The sequence below is a fragment of the Alosa sapidissima genome, chromosome 10 (assembly GCF_018492685.1).
Source record: "Alosa sapidissima isolate fAloSap1 chromosome 10, fAloSap1.pri, whole genome shotgun sequence".
Lineage (NCBI taxonomy): Eukaryota > Metazoa > Chordata > Actinopteri > Clupeiformes > Clupeidae > Alosa > Alosa sapidissima.
In genome coordinates this window covers 24026576-24044787 of record NC_055966.1, presented here as the reverse complement: position 1 = coordinate 24044787, position 18212 = coordinate 24026576, and the positions used below count along the sequence as shown (strand labels likewise).

Here is an 18212-nt window from a genome sequence, read left to right as displayed (position 1 = left end):
GAATACACAAATTCTCTCTTGTTGTTGAGTAGACTGATGGTACGCACAGCGCGTACGGCCGTACACCTGCAGGCGTGCCTGCTGAAAAAAAAGGCTTACTGTGTGGCAACCTCTTGGTGTAGAAGCATAATCCTGGTCTCAAATGAAAGGTAACACTTTGAGGTTTCTTGTAGACTATTTGGAATGTATGTCAGGGGTTCTGATATAGAATGACTACACAAAATATGGAATAATTACACTATTTTTGCATTTGCTTTGTTGGTTCAATGGGTGTGTATAAAATGGGACTATACATATGCACAAATAATATTGGATAAAACAACATAAATGTTCAATTTCTAGGGATTCCTTTGAAAGTTAAAGCATGTCTTGAACGTTGTAGGACAGAACAATGCATCAGTGGTACTGATAGTATTTTTCCTAGTATATCTGGAGAATCCGTCAGGATGATGGTCAATCAGGAAACAAGCTTTAGTCTTTCAAATAACCTAAGCTTACAGTTTTTTTCAATTGCTTCAGCACAATTTTGAAAACAGGGCCGGTTTTAACACCACACCCAAGTAGCAGAATCCCTCAGATCATCTGCGAAATGAAACACTTAAGTCAAAACTTTAAAATTATTTATCAAAACTCTATTTTGTTATCATCACAAAACACATGACACGTGACACAACCCAATCTTTATAATTAATGTTGCTCAAATCTCATCTGAAACATCAATTTGGTCCTTGTCTTTGTTCACTTGTTCTTCCAGGTCTACCGCTATCTCTTCCTCTACCTCTACAGGCTTCCCCTCTCATCTTCACTCTTCCTCTCAGTGCTCCTCTCCTCTGCCTCTTCCAGCTTCCTCAGCACTAGATCATGACGCCACCTATAGCGCCCTTGAGTCAGTGCTGTTTTAAATCCTAACAGGATATACTGGATGCTAGCGTTGGTGGTGTTACAAAGGGAGCAGCTCTCTTCAGTGCCAAACCACTGGTTAAGGTTTTGAGGGCTATAGGGAGGGTATCGTATGTGGCTCTGACTAGGAAGCTGAGTCTGGCCTGAGGAATCTTCCATAGATCAGTCCATGACAGTGGCCTCTTCATCTTCCCTGCTGGCCCTGGGAAACTGCTTTGACTTTGTAGCGTTCCCTGCACTGGCCTAATTGGCTTGCTCATCATGTTGGACTGTTCAGTTTCCCCACATGTTTAAGTTTCAAAGTGGTACTTTTCCACTTTGGGACAGGCCCTTTTGAGTGTGGGAATATCATTTCCGTTTACATCAGGACTGAGATGATAAGAACTTAACAGTCAACTCGAATGCAACAGTTTTGAACAGTTTGATGAGTGCAGTGTGCTTATAATGCTAGCAGGTGATACGGATGGATCTTAAGGGGATAAACAATTAGCACGTCATCACAAGCAGGTAGTTTTACCTTATTTAGGCCTATACTGCAGATGTGACTCCATTAACTTTGTGTTGAGCCAATTCAGCCTAGGCCTACTCTGCTGTGCAATGAAGAAATATGCACACAATGCAAATTTACATAGCCTTAATTGACATGCTGCCCATTAGGCTAAAACAATACCTTGCAACTGCGACTAGACATGGTGAATGCTTTGCGACGGCTTGCAACAGCTGCTAACGACATGCAACATTTAAAGGGAAACTTGGCAGGATTTCTAACCTGGCAATAGCCAGATGAATTTCGCTCCGCCTAGCTCCACTCATCCATCTGGAACCATTGAAGTGTTGCTTCAGAAGGCTGGGCCTAATCAAAAAATGCTTGCATATGATTGAATAAGCCACTTGTCCGTCATCTATTGACGTGCTACTTCAACCACACACATCGAAGCCAACCCGTGACGCTAATAACAGACTCACAGTCGCTTCTCCGCTATAGGGAGGGAAAGTGAAAACCAGCGCCCCAAGTGGTTGCGTTCCTATTGAAGAGCAGCTCCAATGTTAAGTCCCATAGACCTATTTTTAAAAAAAATATTGTGAAGCCAAATCAGCGATGTTATCCACCAAAAATATTTTTCAGTGTCTATACAGTAATACTATTCTAACTGTGAAAATGTCCGACCCTATTTTGCCTTATTTAAGAAAATCGAGATTGCTTCTTTTGTTTCATAAACGAACTACAAAAGAAGTCACGTGACTTTACCCTTCAACGTTACTCACGGTAGCATGGTTTGTTTATTAGCCTGGTTAGCATTGACACTTAACACTTACAGCTAGCTCTTCATGTGAGTAGAAGCACAACACCAGTTATCCTGACATAAAGGTTATCACCACACGTTCCGTTATTACAAAAACATGTTAAACCAGTTAAGCAAATTGCCGTATTGATCAGTTAGAGATTAAGCGCCCAAACATGTGACGTCACATGCAGCTGTAGTTCCTTATCACCGTGTTAGGACAAAAACTCAAAACAATTCAACTGATCCTAAAAATAAGGTATGACCACTTGAAGCAATAGAGGTGACCCCAGTGCCTAACATATGAGAGGCATTACATTAAGATCCCAATGTGCACCGAGATATATTTTTTCTAAAAAAAAAATCCCATCCACTCCGCTAAACTCTAGGAACGCAACCACTAGATGGCGATGAGATTACTTTCCCTCCCTATGGCACATCTATGAAACTCCCGCCCTGCGTCGTGAGTGGCTAAACCATAAAGTTGGTTGGAGAAATCACTCTCAATGGAAGAGGTCCCAGATGGATGTGAGTGAAGCTAGGCGGAGCCAGAGCCCGTCTACGGAGAGCCTGGCCACTCCGTATTAAGTCCCATTGTACCGAATTTTGGTTGCAGTTCCACCAGAATTCCACTGGGGGCGATCGCCATGAGTGAATGAATGGGAGTCAATGGAGCTAGACGGCTAAATTTGTCTCTTTCACCTGATTGTCTTGACAAATCTCAGATTTGATTGTAGTTTGTATAACTTCAACATGGGTTATAAGTCAAAAGTTAAATGAACGAGTACTTATGTCCTTTTGATTTCTTACAGGTTGGGTCGTTGTTGCCCATAACACGCTAGCATTGTGCTAATGAATGACGTCATTGACACGTTTGAAAGGCTTTTTAGAACAATTAAGTGATTTTAAAAAATATAATACTCAACCAAGTGTATTTTCTTTGCCTCCCCTTTCGAATACAATATTGAAATTACTTGGAAAAAAAGTATAGTGGATTTTGAGGGGTACAGCTCCATAGACCTCCATGTATTCTGCACTCGTGGACGAGCGCCCTCATGTGGAACCACAGGAGGAACTGCAACCAGTTCAGAAACCGGAAGTTTTCCGAGAGTGGCAGTTCTCCCTTTATTAGACATTCTCTGGCGGAGCTAAGCGGAACGACATTCATCTGGCTAGGGTCAGGTTACAGGATTTCCCCCTCTGCTGGAGAAATTGTGCATTATGCTATTTCAAACTGTGGAAAAAGGTAATGATAAAGCACATATTTTCTGAAAGCAAAGTTGTCATGCTACATAAACGGAGGCATGTTTCATCCTCCTTACTTTGTTAGCCTGAGAACACCCAGACCTACAATTGGACTTCCAGCAGGGGTGTAATTAGCAGTGAAATTAAACTTAAACTGGTACTTTAAACTCTTACCAAATCATTTAAAAATCCCAAATTTGCAGAAAGGTTGTGTGGATATTCCCAGTATTCCCAGGCTATTACTTTGTTGCCCATACATAATATATATTAGATAGCCTACGTAAATCGGATGTATGGTTAATACAGTAGTTCTCAAACTTTTCCCATCATTTCCCACTTTGGAGGTGGGGAATTTTTAAGCCCCACCTGACCCCATCACCCTGGCAAAAGGTAACATTAAAATATTATTTTCGCATTTTGGTTCCACATTACATTTCCCGTCTCAATCTGCTGAATCTAATTTGTTATAATTCATATGTCGGTCTGTCTATGACTATGTTTGTGTGTGGCTATTTTGTTTTGAATCTATAATCTTCCTTGTCCAAAAAGAAAGGCATTATTAATGATAGACACAAAAAAAACTAATGTCTTCCTGTTCATCGCACCCCACCTGTCATGTCTCTATTCCCCACTAGTGGGGCCCGCCCCACATTTTGAGAACCACTGGGCTAATCCAGCACCATTAACGGAAAACTGATTCAACCATACATTGAAGGGCATACAGGCCATCACAAGGGCATACAGGCCATCACTGACTACAAGCCTGCGCCACGGAGCTGTGAGAACAACACCTCTCTGCGCAATGACCTGAACAGTTTTTTCGCCCGTTTTGAAGCACAAAATGACACTCACCCACAGAAAACCCCACCTCCCCCCCACGACCAACCCCTGTACCTGTCCTCTGCCAGTGTGAAGAGAACACTAGCCACCATTAACCCACGCAAAGCAGCAGGCCCAGACAACATACCAGGCCGAAGAGCTAAAGGATTTTTTTAACAGACATTTTTAACACCTCTCTGGAGTAAGCAGTCATCCAATCACTTTTCAAAGCTGCCACCATCATACCCGTGCCAAAGAAATCATCACCATCATGCTTCAATGACTACCGTCCTGTAGCACTCACGCCCATAATCATGAAGTGCTTCGAACGGCTAGTCATGTCACACATCAAAGCCACCCTACCCCCCACCCTGGACCCCTTCCAGTTTGCATACCGAGCCAAACGACCCACGGAGGATGCAATCTGCTCTGCCCTCCATCCAGCCCTCACCCACTTGGACAATAAAGACTCATATGTGAGAATGCTGTTCATAGACTTCAGTTCAGCATTCAATACCATAATACCACAACAACTTATCAGCAAACTGGACAAGCTAGGATTCAGCACCTCCCTCTGCAACTGGCTGCTGGACTTCCTGTTGCAGAGACCACAAGCAGTACGTGTCGGGAACAACACCTCAAGCACTCTGACCCTGAGCACAGGGGCCCCGCAAGGGTGTGTGCTCAGCCCCTGCTCTTCACACTGCTAACACATGACTGTACAACCACTCACAGCTCCAACCATCTGGTGAAGTTTGCGGACGACACAACACTGGTGGGCCTCATCACTAAGGGCGATGAGGCTTACTACAGAGAAGAAGTAGACCTGCTGGCTAAATGGTGCAAAGACAACAACCTGCTGAATGTCAGCAAGACCAAGGAGATTGTTGTCAACTTTCAGACGGGCCACAAACAACTGCCACCACTGTCCATCGACGGAGATGCTGTGGAGAGAGTGAGCAGCACAAAATTCCTGGGGGTGCACATCAGCGACGACCTCTCCTGGACCACCAACACAGCATCACTGGCGAAGAAAGCCCAGCAGCGCCTCTACTTCTTGCGCAAATTGAAGAAGGCAAGTGCCACGCCTCCCGTCATGACCACATTCTACAGAGGGACCATCGAGAGCATCGTGTCCAGCTGCATCACAGTGTGGGGCGGAAGCTGCACAGATCAGAACAGGAAGACCCTCCAGCGCATTGTTAACACAGCTAAGAGGATCATTGGAGCACCACTCCCCTCCCTGCAGGACATTTACACCACCCGCCTCACCCGCAAAGCACTAATGATTGTCAAGGACACAACCCACCCTGCACACGAACTGTTCAGCCTCCTGCCCTCTGGAAAGAGGTACAGGAGCCTCCGCTCCTGCACCACCAGACTTGCAAGTAGCTTCATCCACCAAGCAATCAAGATGCTGAACACTCTACCTACTCTCCCATTACTGACAGCCCCCTGTCTACCCTAACCCCCCCAGGACCGCCCTGTGGAACTGCACTGTGACTGTGCAGTCTAACGTGCTGCTGCTTCATATCAAGCCTGATATACTTGAAATGACTGCATATCAATGTAAATATACAGTACATACAAGCACAAGTTTAAACTTCATGTAAATGTTAACAATGTTATTTATCACTCTGTCACAATGCTGCTGCTACTACTACTCTGTCAGAAGGTTACGCTAGGACTAGGACTATGTAAATATACAACACAACTACCTCTATTTTGATATATGTTCTATATTTCAGTCTCGCACTTTAATGTCTGTATGTGGTATGTCTGTATATTTTTAGTTTGTATTGCCTATGGCTATGTCTATGTCTAAAAGTATGTAAAGTATGTCTATGTCTGCATGGGAAAGTAAGAAACGAAATTTCAATTCTTTGTATGACCAGTGCATGTAAAGAAATTGACAATAAAGCCGACTTGACTTGACTTGACAACCGTCTTAACCATATTTCTACAAGCATAGCCACGATGTGATATAGGTCTAACATGTGTTTAGACATGTCCCACTCTAATTATTTTGTTGCCCATGCATAATACATTGGGTGTGGGAAAATTGAGTGTATGACTGATGGGTTTGCCCGATATACTATGAAGGGAAACCTGATTCAACCCTAAATCCATATATTTTCTGAAAAGATTTGGGAAAGATTCTTGAAAAACTGTAGCATGGCTAGCGCCACCACTTCTCAATGAGACGTGGTCTGGGAACCAAACGTTCATTTTCTCGTATTTGAAAAAAATGCCCAGATCCGTTTATTGGGTGCCACGGATGTCTATCAAATGCGTCTGTGCATAGCTCATCATCGTCTTGCTTTCCCACCTGTTCTGTGATTGGTTCCCTATCTCAGGCGAAAATTTCCTCCATGGTCTCCATAGACTCCTAGGCGGATCCGCCTTCAAGACGCCAAACCCGCGTGACTGTCGCATTCGTTTTGGTGCCGCACAGAGGATCAGCTCCGCCTCCAGGCGGCCCCGTAAATTCTACTGTCAAACAGCGGATCCTGAGTGGACCCATGTCGGATCCGCGGGCGCGGACGCGCATTTACTGTAACGGTTGAACATGACTGTACACCAAGAGCCAAGAAGAGTCATACTAGTGGATATTTTCTTTGCTGGGACACGGTTGCGCTGAACCCTCTCGAGTAAGTGATATTTATTAATATATTGCGACATTCACAATAGCTAAACATTGGCCTTTGTGGTTTTATAATCATCATGTTTATTAATTGTAATGACGTTGTTTGATATTAGGACTAACGTTAACGTTAGTGCAACCAGAGACGTTTGTCATTTTGTGCAACAGTTTGTGCAAAGTTAACGTTATTGTTAGCTGTGATGCTCATATGAGTCTGTAGCCTATCTGGTTTAAAATGGGATAGCAATTTCGGCAGAATATGTTATGGTAGTGTGATTTAAAAAACACACATTGTTATTTAACATTAGTCTGGTCTTGTCTGTTTTAATGTGTCGCTGTTGTCCATATAGTGCTACTATGCTAGCGGCATATAGCTGCTAGCTAGCATGCTGCTAGGCGCAATTGCATAAGTTATTGCTAATGTCTATTAGTGCTATACATATATTGAAATCACGTTTGCGATGCAAACCTTGATTAAGGTGATATTGGCACTGGTATTTCAGTCAATGAAGTCAGTGAAGCACTCTGCTATGATAGCTACCTACAACTTTAGCATGTTGACTCACTGATAATGGTTTAGCCCTAGCCTCTAGCTAGCTGTGCATTAACGTTTGCATTTTGCCAAGTTTGGTCTCATACGTAACTTTAGTGTCTATCTGCCATCTTTGTAATGAAAGCCTCGGCATTTTAATCACTGTTTAAGTCGGTTCAGACAACTATTGGCATCGGTTTGTGATTTATTATGCTAACGTAACTTAACTGTATGGAACTTGGTCCCCATCTTCTATTTTGTTTGTTCTGCAGCGTCAACTTTTATCGGCTGGATTCTAGCATCTAACGTTACGATTGCCTCTGTTGGGTTTGCTTGATCAAGTAAGATACTTTCTGGGTTGTTAAAATGTAATGTGAACACATTCCCGTAGCATTCCAAAATAGACCAGAGATGCTTGTACTATATGTATATTTGGAAATTTTGGGATTGCAATAACCATAATGATATCGTTATGTAACAGCCATCGTTTCGGGGACTCTGATGACAGTGAAGAGCCAGAAAATGGTGGCTGCATCTCTGAAGTACCTTCCAACTCGCCTGGTATATCAGTTGAAGCCTCAAGCCCAAGCCAATTGCACTGGCAAAGTAAGTAATAATCTCTTAACATTGAAATAACTAAATCATAATATTAATATTAGAGATATGGTTAACATTCTTAGTGCTAAAGACATTCCCCTCTCTTTGTATCTATTCCTCCAGCTCCACCATCTCGCCGAGTGCCAGGCAGCCGAGTCACTACCCCTCAACCTGGAGAAAACTGTTAAGGTAAAGACTGATCTCTGAAATAATATTGAATACAGTGGCCCCATCTATATTAACACAGCAGTAGTCACTCCATTACTTTCAAAATCTCAGCCAAATATTTTGTCAGTTAAAACATCTGCATTCATGCAATATTGCCTGAAAAGTTAATTCATTATTATCAGATTGTATTGAAACACATTGATTTCAATGTCAATCCATTCATGGAGTTGATATAGATAGTGCATACCAAAATATTGAAACATACAAATTCATGTCCAGCATGACCAGAGATTTGTTTTTGTTTGCCATTGTTTGGCCCTGTAGCTCTCAGCCTACCATGGTTAACAGATCACAACCATTTCTCTCCCTTAGCACCTCACCATGGGGCAGGACCGCAACACTCTTCACCACCTCAACTCCCTGCACCTGCATTTAACATACGGAGAGTTACTCAAGGTAGGGACTGATCTCTGAAATATTAGTGAATAGAAAGGCCCCATGTGTATTATCAGTCATGGTTAACAGATTTAATACAATTTTTTACAATTTAATACAATTTTACAATTTAATACTACCATTTAATAAAAAAATGTTCCCCCTCTCACACACCGCCCACCTCACTATGGGCCAGGAACGGCAGTCCCTCCTCAACTCCCTCCACCCCCACACCAGCCCTCAACGTGCAGCGAACAGAGGAGCTTTGTAAGTCATGTTTCTTTTTAAATTTAATCTCCTTAATACCTATCTCATATATTGTATTGTGTAAGCATACTTGGCTTTGGATGCTACATACCATAAACATAAACATATCTGTCTATTTGATTACAGGTGCTGTGAGGAAAAACATGGTGACACGGTCTGCCACGGACACTGAGGTCACCAAACACGCAATCAGGTGTTTCAACCGGCGGTGGATCGGGCAACGAGGAGATGTGTTCCGCCTCCATCCACACAAATGGAGTAATAGGAGAAATAAGCATTAAACAATCTTTTTATTGAACTTCTTGTCATTCACCAGTTATTCATTTTCTGATATTTTAGCTGTGCATAGCGCAGTATTTCATTGAAGTTGTAGCCTATTAGATAAAATATTTCATGTCTGCACTGACCTAGGCCTATAAAGCACTAAATTAGGTTTTGACCACAAAATGAATGTAAAGTAGCCTAGGCAATGTAGGCTACTTAACAAAAACAGAATAGCTTATAACCTGTAACTTTCCATAAATGTCCATTTTATATTTCCATTGAGTAGTGATCACGTTTGTACAGTAAATTGATGTCTTGACTTAAACCTTTTCTGTTAGGTTTATTGACAGTATTGTTAAGTTAAAATACGAGGCAATGCAGATTAATCGTAGGCCTATATTGCTGTAGTAGCCTAGGCTAGGCCTAGTGATAGTTTTACTTTTATCCTATAGTTGCCTAGTTTTATCCTACAGCAAGAACAGAAGGAATTTTGAAAATGAGATAAACGGGTCCAAAACGGACCCGGGCCAGATGAGCCTTTGAGTCCGTTGCGGGTCCGCGGCGGATGTATGTATCAATTTGCGGATCCCAAACGGACCCGCCGCGGAGGTAAGGTTTTAATCGCGGATGCGGAGTGGATGCAGTGCGGAGCCACGGCGGGGATCCGTTCCTGAGAGCATCTGGACTCCGATACGGGTCCGTTTCGCGGGTCCGTTCCGGAAGTCGTCATACCTCCGCGGCGGATCCGCCGCGGAGTCCTTTTGCTGTGTGGGAGGCTGCCTTAGTAGCGTGAATCAAATCGCGCGCAAGGCAGCATGGGAACACCCAGGCTAGAAAAACTAGTCTTTTAACTAATGTCCCCCACTCAGGCTTTACTAAAAATACTACAGTCTTTTAAAATATTCCCCAAATCTTGTGAAAATCGTATGCTGTTAGAGGCCTTAATTTGGGTGAAGTGTCTGGAAGTGTTACATTTATATCTTTATTTACACACATCAAAATAAACGCAAGTATTCAACCTCAAGTTTGTAGGCATAGGCTACAAGTTCAACTCAAGCTTAGATTTAATAGCATATGGCTAATGGCGGTCATTACTGTAATGGAACAAGTCACTTATTTAGCTGTAACAGGTAGTGTGTGTTTAATAGGCGATCTTTATTATTTATTCGTTATCCATGTTCCTCATAGTTGCAGACTATGGTCAATATTTGTGTCACCTCATAGCCTAGGCTACCGTTAACCTAGGCCTGTTGTCAGTGTTACACTAAATTTGCACAATTTCATTCTTGTAGGCTAAAACTGCACGATCAAGCAACTTTCTGCTCCTGAAATTCAACTTCTTTCCTTTTTGTCCACCACAGGCTAGCCTAATTGAACGTAACCACCCAGATACAGTGCATCAGATTCGTGCAGCTAAAAAAATCTAGGAGAAGGGACATTATATTTCTTAGGCTGCCAGGGTGGGATGCAATCATTTTTGGATTATTCATTATTTTACACTCTCACAAAGTTGAATTGCTTCCATGGCCAAATGACCCCTATAGCTCCGCCTCTCTCAACTAACCGTATAAATCCAACATAACTGTTCTCTCTCATTCGTGTGACCGGACTGCAGAAATAGGGACTAAGGAGTAGCCTAACCAATAAAATGGGTAAGTGGGGTTTTGTGTGGGTGTGTTTTGCATTCACGATACGATAACATAGCCTGCACCTGCTTTTTCTATGGCAAGTGAGCAAGACTAAAACAATGTTTTTCAATTGATGTGGCTTGGCCAATAGCCAACTGTTTTGACTAATGAACAAGTATAATGTTGCGTATAGGCCTATCTGGCATATGCTGTCTGATGTAGCCTAACGACGTAGCAGCCGACATAATTATGCTGCAGCTTTGCAAGAGAGTCGTAACTGAGTCTTAACTGCAGACTTGATGTGGTGGATGTCTCCTACTGTGGGCTACAGTCCTACCTTCAGCTACCTGTAATCTCATCGTTTCTGTTTAAGTCTTTACAGAAGTAAACGCTGCATAGCCTACATGGTCAGTCGAAAAACTGACTTTTGAATAAACCTCTACAGAACTAATTGCGGATTCCCCTTAAAGTTACCCCGTGAGAATTTATCACAGTGGAACAGTTGTTGGCAACACATAGCTTGCAAGAACACTGAGGAATCTAGCAGCTGTGCAGGCTCTGATTTTTTTTATGCAATGGATGCAAAAATGCAAAAAAAAAAATATTTCGCAGCGCAATTTATTTGTAGGATATTCTTATATTAGAATTTCCAACTTCAAGTGAATCAACGCTTAACTCATTATAGCCAGTGATATTTTGCACTCGTTACGAGTTGCAGAGTGGACAATCAGACTGCTTACATGACCTACATTTCATGCGCAGCCTTTTTTTCGTCCTCTCTTCTGCACTTTGGAGTAGTTCCTGAGCCCAAGGATTTAAATTACCCCAAACATGATTTCACCTATTACTCCTTCACCTATTGCTGGAATTAAATTGTGGAGTTCTCACAAGATGCCAAAATGCGTTGTTTAAGTCCCATGAACCCATTATATTAGGACATCAAACATTTTCTGCTTTTTCAAACTATACCTATCAAGGTGAAATGAGCCATACAAAAGGAAATGCTACATTTTTATACTACCATAGCTTATTTTCAGGTTGACTCTTGGTTATTCGGTTGCAAAGAACAAATATCCTTGCTCTCAGTGAATGTTATTCTTCAAAACTGTGTTAACCTTGAAAGGAGATAACCCACTGAGACTTTAACCTCAATTTTATTGTTGAACTACATCTGGGATAGAGATTAAGATTTGCCATTGTCAAGTGCTTGCAAAGCATGCCTGGAAAATTTCAACTTGTTTTGTGTTTAGTGACCATATTTCTCAGGCACAATGTTTATCTTGGCGAGAGAGAGCCTACTTATACTGTAATGCAGAACAATAGATTCCCAGTAAATTGTTTATGGTGATCAAAAGTAACATTTTGACTAGGCAGTATGAGAATAGGCCTAGTGAAGAAAAATGAAAAGCATGTATCTTGTCAAAGAGGTAGGCTATTCCCATTAAATCTAAATATGGGTAAAAAAAAAACGTTAGCTGAGACAAGTTACGCTGTAGATAAATAAATATGCCTCTCCTCTCAGCTATGTTATTTAATCTTAAATATTCCATTTAGATTTTGTTCTTTGATGCTAATATACATAATGGTACAACACTTGAAAATATCACACTCCATTCCAAGGAATATGATATTAAAATGGCCCATAATTCCCAAACACAATGCGACTATTTGAGGATGTTGTGTTGTCTTGTTATCTTTGTTATCTGAACATCAGTCCAATCACTTTGACAGCTTCCAGCTGCTCAGGATGTGGACCTGGCTACAAGAGCCCACTCGATGCCATGATGGGTAAGTGAAGAAATGCATTGTGTGCTCAATAACAACTGTGCTGGTCTGGGGGAATGACAAACAACACAAACCCTGTTTACACTTGGGTAATTGTTATCACAAGCACTAGGTACAAGTGTAAAGGACCACCAAGACGTATTGTGATCATAACTCAGATCACTTGCCGAGGTGATCTGGGACACATTTGACCACATATCTTTTGTAGTGTAAGCACTAATTTGTCCTGATGTATAGGCATGCATTAACAGAAGTAACAGAAATCTGAACAAGGTTAACATAGGTGTAGTTCTTAGGTTGCATATGAGGTATTCTATTAATAAAATGTTTTTTCTTAGGACCACGGGAAAAAATTGTTTATCTGCCATGTATATACCGCAATACGGACATACTGAAGCCTGACTACCTTGCAACTGTAGATGTGGACCCAAAATCACCAAATTATTGTAAGGTGAGACTACGTGACAAATACTTCATGGATTACTCTTTGACCAACACTCTGGACAACCATTACATAAGGGCTAAGGGTTAGCCAAGTTCAACCTTTCAGCAATGAGATATATCACTTGGATTCATTCCAGCATTAACAAACAATGGGAGGCTGTGTCCTCAGATCACATTCATGACCTTTTTGTGCTTGTGTGTGTGTGTGTGTGTGTGTGTGTGTGTGTGTGTGTTGGGGGTCCTCGCTGGCATGACATAGGTGATTCACAGGTTACCCATGCCTAACCTGAGGGATGAGCTTCACCATTCGGGCTGGAACGCCTGCAGTAGCTGTTTCGGTGATGCAAGCAAGAAACGCAACCGCCTCATATTGCCCTCCCTCATCTCCTCCCGTGTCTACGTGGTGGATGTAGGGACGGACCCTCTTGCTCCACGCCTTCACAAGGTACTATACAGGTTTACAAGAACAGTCATTTACAAGGAAAATGAATTACAGATGTACAGAAAAACACATATTAAACGAATTGTCATACTGTTTAATCAATACCTCAAGCATTATCTTAGCACTTACCACTCACAAACATTCTTGCGGCGTGTAGATAGTGGAGCCAACAGAGCTCTTCTGGAAGTGTGGGTTGGCTAATCCACACACTACACACTGTCTGGGCAGTGGGCAAATTATGATCAGTTCCATGGGAGATCCTGCAGGGAATGGCAAAGGTAAGTAGCAGCTGACATCACTCTAACATTGCACAAGGTCAGAAACAGCAGAGAGAGAGACAGCAGAACTGTGGCGCAAGCAGCAGAGTCCCACTCACTTTGTGTCATTCTTCACCGTACTATCAGAGTAGGAGGCAAACCAGCGCCAACAAAATTACTTTAAAAAAGGAAAGGCGCAGAGACGGGGCTTAGACTAGTGTTTCCCAAAGTGTGGGATGCGGCCCACTGGTGGGCAGTCAAGGTATTGCAGGTGGGTGCAGTCAAGGTATTGCAGGTATTGCACGTTGGTGCATTTCTCGAATCATAATAATCATTTGCACAACAGTACATTTCTCAAAACAATTAGTGCAAACTGCACCGCATAGTGGATAAAGGCAAAGCCGCGTTGCTAATTTATGCCTCAAAAGCAAATATTTATGCAAACAAAATGGTCCATGCAATCAAAATGACGAGTCATGATGCCATTTGCCATTGTTTATGGAAATGCAAAATATACATTACAATATAGTGGGTTCTCTATTGATTTTAATGAGTAGGCTTAAAGTTACAGTATTTCAATTTACCAGACCTTTTGTCTGTTTTTAACAAAATTCTGGCTATGATGGTTCCTTGTATTGCGTCCTGAGTCAGCTAGATATATTGAAATTAAATGAAATATAAGCCTATTCCTCAAACTGACCTTCATTTGACGTTGATCCGGAAAATTTTTGATGGGGTCGTTATTGACAGACTGATTGATTATGGCTAATGCTAAACTGAAGTGTCGTATGGAGCGGTGGTTGTAATAGGCATCACAGTGCATGTGTAATATTGTTCATATTACTTTAAATAAATAATAAGGAAATAGTTTATCTTAGTCTCGTCTCTGAGTTGTGAATAAATATTTGGGTGGGACAGAAGCCCCAGCCCCTAGACCTCAGCAACTCATTACATTTAATTGATGTCACACCCTTATGTAGATTACTCCATTGAATTGAGGCTACATTCTTGCGTCTCTGCTTTTGGATTAAATCTAGTTACCTGAAAGGAATGGATGTTGAGTTTATCTACTGTTTACTCAGGTGGTTTTGTTCTGCTTGACGGAGAAACCTTTGAAGTGATTGGCAACTGGGAATTGCCTGGCGACGCAGCGCCCATGGGCTACGACTTCTGGTATCAACCACGACATAACGTTATGATGAGCACAGAATGGGGGGCACCCAAAGCCCTGGGCAATGGTTTCAACCCTGAAGATGTTAAAGCTGGTATGCATTATGTCTGTGTGTGTGTGTGTGTGTCAGAGAGAGTGAGAGAATGGTGAATGGCTGTATCATGAAATTGGAAGAACCAGAGCATCATAAATTATGCCTTATCTCTATGTAGGTCTCTATGGACGTCGCGTCCATGTGTGGGATTGGACCACGCACAAGCGTGTGCAGACGCTCGACCTGGGAGAAGAGGGGGCCATCCCCCTAGAGATCCGTTTCCTGCATGATCCAGCTGCGACCGAGGGCTACGTGGGCTGCGCCCTCTACGGCACCGTGTTCCGCTTTTACAAGACCCCGGTGAGCATGGGTGTACACAGCTCCCTTGGCCATTGACTGGCCTATAGAGTTCATGGAAAGCTGATGTGCTCAGTCATGCATTTGTGTTCCAGGAACATTCTCTGCTGTCAATTGGTAATGAAACCTCAGATTTTTGTTTTCAATTCAGCACAATTTAGTCCCTCAGATAAGCCACTTCATTGGTCAAATACATTTAGTAAATTTCCCTAACATGAAGTATCCTTTTGTCTTTTTTTCCTGTGAAGAAAGGGGACTGGGCAACAGAAAGGGTCATCAAGATCCCAAGCAAAAAAGTGCAGGGTTGGGTTCTGCCAGAAATGCCAAGTAAGCATTTTGGTTCCAAAACTGATCAACATGAACTATGTATGGAGCTCCTAAAGGGACATTTCTGCGTGTGCATCAGAAAATGTCTGGTGAGCATGTGAAAAGTTTCAGGTGCGCACCAGAAACCTGAAAAAGAAATTGCATGTCCCTTTAGGGGCTTTGCAGCTATGTACATAAATAGATGTGAAATGTACAAGATTTTTTTTCACTTTTACTGTCTTTGTCAGCTTATTTTCACATAAATCTCTTATAGATCTCTATTTCTCAAGGTCACAGAGTACTGTCGGTACGAGAAAAACTAAAACAATTGGTTTTACCTAGCTTGAGTTGCTACAGCCAGCAGCTAATGTAGCCAGGCAGCTACAGCGCTACACTCTGGGGACACGTCCCTGAGCTCTCGTGTACATGTCCTCAGAGTGTAGTGCTGTAGCTGCCTGGCTGCATTAGCTGCTGGCTGTAGCAAGGTAAAACCGATTGTTTTCGGGGTTTTTTTCCATACAGACAGTTGAGTACTTGGTGACCTCGAGAAATGGAGATCTATGTGAAAACTCGCTGGATTTCTCCTTTACAGGCATTCCATTATATGCTATTATATTGGCACTGGTTGAGGTGCACTGCAAAATGAAATGGTCAGTTAATATGTGCCCTCAGAATGTGTATTTATCTTCTGGACCTCAGGTCTCATCACAGACATCCTGATCTCCTTGGATGACCGCTATCTCTACTTCAGTAACTGGTTGCATGGTGACATTCGGCAATATGACATTACTGACCGGAGAAATCCACGACTCACTGGCCAGGTCTGAAATCAAGTCTATTCTGCAGAAACATTCCTGAATAATTTGTAGCATTTGTCCAGCACTTTTGTATTTTGTGAGTCTCTCTCCCCACACATGTACTTCTTCCATGCATAATAAACAATTTGATTTTGAAAATGAGCCTATAAACTATGTTTGCTTTGTGTTTGAAAGCTCTTTCTAGGTGGCAGTATTATAAATGGTGGCACTGTTAAAGTCCTGGAAGACAAAGAGCTTGATTCCCAGCCTCCCCCACGCATTATCAAGGTATTGATAGATAGATAGATAGATAGATAGATAGATACTTTATTGATCCCCAGGGGAAATTCAAGGAAGAGTTGGTGTATATTTACTGTAAACGTATAGCGTTTCATATAGCCATATGCACTGAATATGTTTGTTTACCATTCACATTGTGATATTTCCAATCAAGGGGAAGAAGATTCCAGGAAGTCCACAGATGCTTCAGTTGAGTCTGGACGGGAGAAGGCTGTATGTCACAACTTCTCTATATAGTGCCTGGGACAAGCAGTTCTACCCTGATATGATCAAGTAAGACCACTTTTCATAACGTTCAAGTTTTCATGTATTGGGTCCATATACGTTTTTTGAAGTTGCAAACTTGTAATACTGTAGGGGTATTAAACGAGAGGGAGAAAAGTAGTGTAAGGAAAGAAGGACAATTCCTTGAGGTGCAGTTAGCAATAAATGCACACAAAACTATTTCTGATCCGTGTTAAAATGAACAACAAAACAGTGCAAAAAATCACTGGTTTGGTATTCTGAGTGCGTGCTTGCAGTCTTCTGACCTCTATGCTTTTGCTTCAGGGAAGGTTCAGTTATGATGCAGATTGATGTGGACACGGTGAACGGCGGCCTTCAGCTGAACGAGGACTTCCTGGTGGACTTTGGAGCGGAGCCCGAGGGCCCAGCCTTGGCCCACGAGCTCCGGTACCCCGGCGGAGACTGCACCTCAGACATCTGGCTGTAGAGGGAGTAATCCCAGCAGACAGTGGTGCCTTTTAAAGGGGCTATGTGGAGATCTAAACGTTTAAAAGCATAAAAATGGCCTAGACATATCAATGGAATGTGAAGAAACAACTGTTTTGAAGTAATGTTGAAAAACACCTATGGTCTGTGTTGCCCAGCTATCCATTGAAGTTAACACGCAAACCAACTAGTGTCAGCCCGGCTCTCGAAATATCACTTTGTACCAAGTGACACTGTATTACATGCAAGCCAATGGAAGAGTGTCATGAGTGGCTGCGTTCAAGACAACGCCAAACCTACAGAACTCTACATAGCTAATAACAAATGGAAGTATTAGGGAGAGAAACATACAAAGGTGGACAGAATTCTAAGGACCAAATCTAAATGTGAGCATATTTGTGCTACTTATATTTTATAAATTGTTAAGCTTTTTGCATATAGAGAAACTGCTTGCATAGAAGTGAAGCTCCTCCTGTCCTTTTTTCTTTGGGATTTTTTCATTGCTGTCAGTAGGTCAGTCATTCCTTTATACGTATATCAGAGTAATCAGCATTAAGTAATGTGCTTTTTCTCTTATCATGATTATCCCATATTAATGAAATAAAAGTATTTAGGTTACATGTACTGATGAGCATAATTAACTGTATACAGACACTTACAAATGTAATGATTCTTCAAGCAAACTACAGTGGTTAAACATTTTTCTGTATTAGTATCTCTGTAACTGCCACTACATGTCTTGTCGATTGTACCATTTCTAACAATTAACTGGCAATATATTGTGTATACTGCTAACAATATTTTAATACAGTTATGTTTTTCAGTG

At 42.0% G+C, this 18212-nt stretch overlaps 1 protein-coding gene and 2 long non-coding RNA genes across 3 annotated transcripts in view; 2 read left to right on the top strand and 1 right to left on the bottom strand.

The window, feature by feature from the left end:
• LOC121721065 overlaps window positions 1-14100 on the bottom strand; it is a 24064-nt gene extending 9964 nt beyond the window's left edge. The window contains exons 1-2 of the long non-coding RNA XR_006034735.1: window positions 14015-14100; window positions 5508-5514 (exon numbers count right to left, since the gene is read on the bottom strand). This is a non-coding gene — a long non-coding RNA (uncharacterized LOC121721065). The remainder of the gene's footprint in view (window positions 1-5507; window positions 5515-14014) is intronic.
• Window positions 6640-8203, top strand: LOC121721064. Its single transcript, XR_006034734.1, has 4 exons — window positions 6640-6898; window positions 7696-7764; window positions 7905-8029; window positions 8144-8203. It is a non-coding gene; the product is annotated as an uncharacterized LOC121721064 (long non-coding RNA).
• selenbp1 (selenium binding protein 1) lies at window positions 10703-18212 on the top strand. The gene is made up of 12 exons (XM_042107637.1): window positions 10703-10806; window positions 12514-12570; window positions 12906-13018; window positions 13271-13456; window positions 13611-13731; window positions 14793-14975; window positions 15094-15275; window positions 15521-15599; window positions 16278-16399; window positions 16571-16663; window positions 16830-16948; window positions 17225-18212. Exons 1-12 carry the CDS (start codon window positions 10803-10805, stop codon window positions 17385-17387), a joined length of 1422 nt encoding a protein of 473 aa, XP_041963571.1. The 5' UTR covers window positions 10703-10802; the 3' UTR covers window positions 17388-18212.

Bases quoted from the DNA above. Each gene is read 5' to 3' on its own strand.
- selenbp1 (XM_042107637.1), top strand. The intron at 14,976-15,093 runs GTATGCATTATG...ATCTCTATGTAG, and splicing joins CCCTGAAGATGTTAAAGCTG to GTCTCTATGGACGTCGCGTC. The intron at 15,276-15,520 runs GTGAGCATGGGT...TTTCCTGTGAAG, and splicing joins TCCGCTTTTACAAGACCCCG to AAAGGGGACTGGGCAACAGA.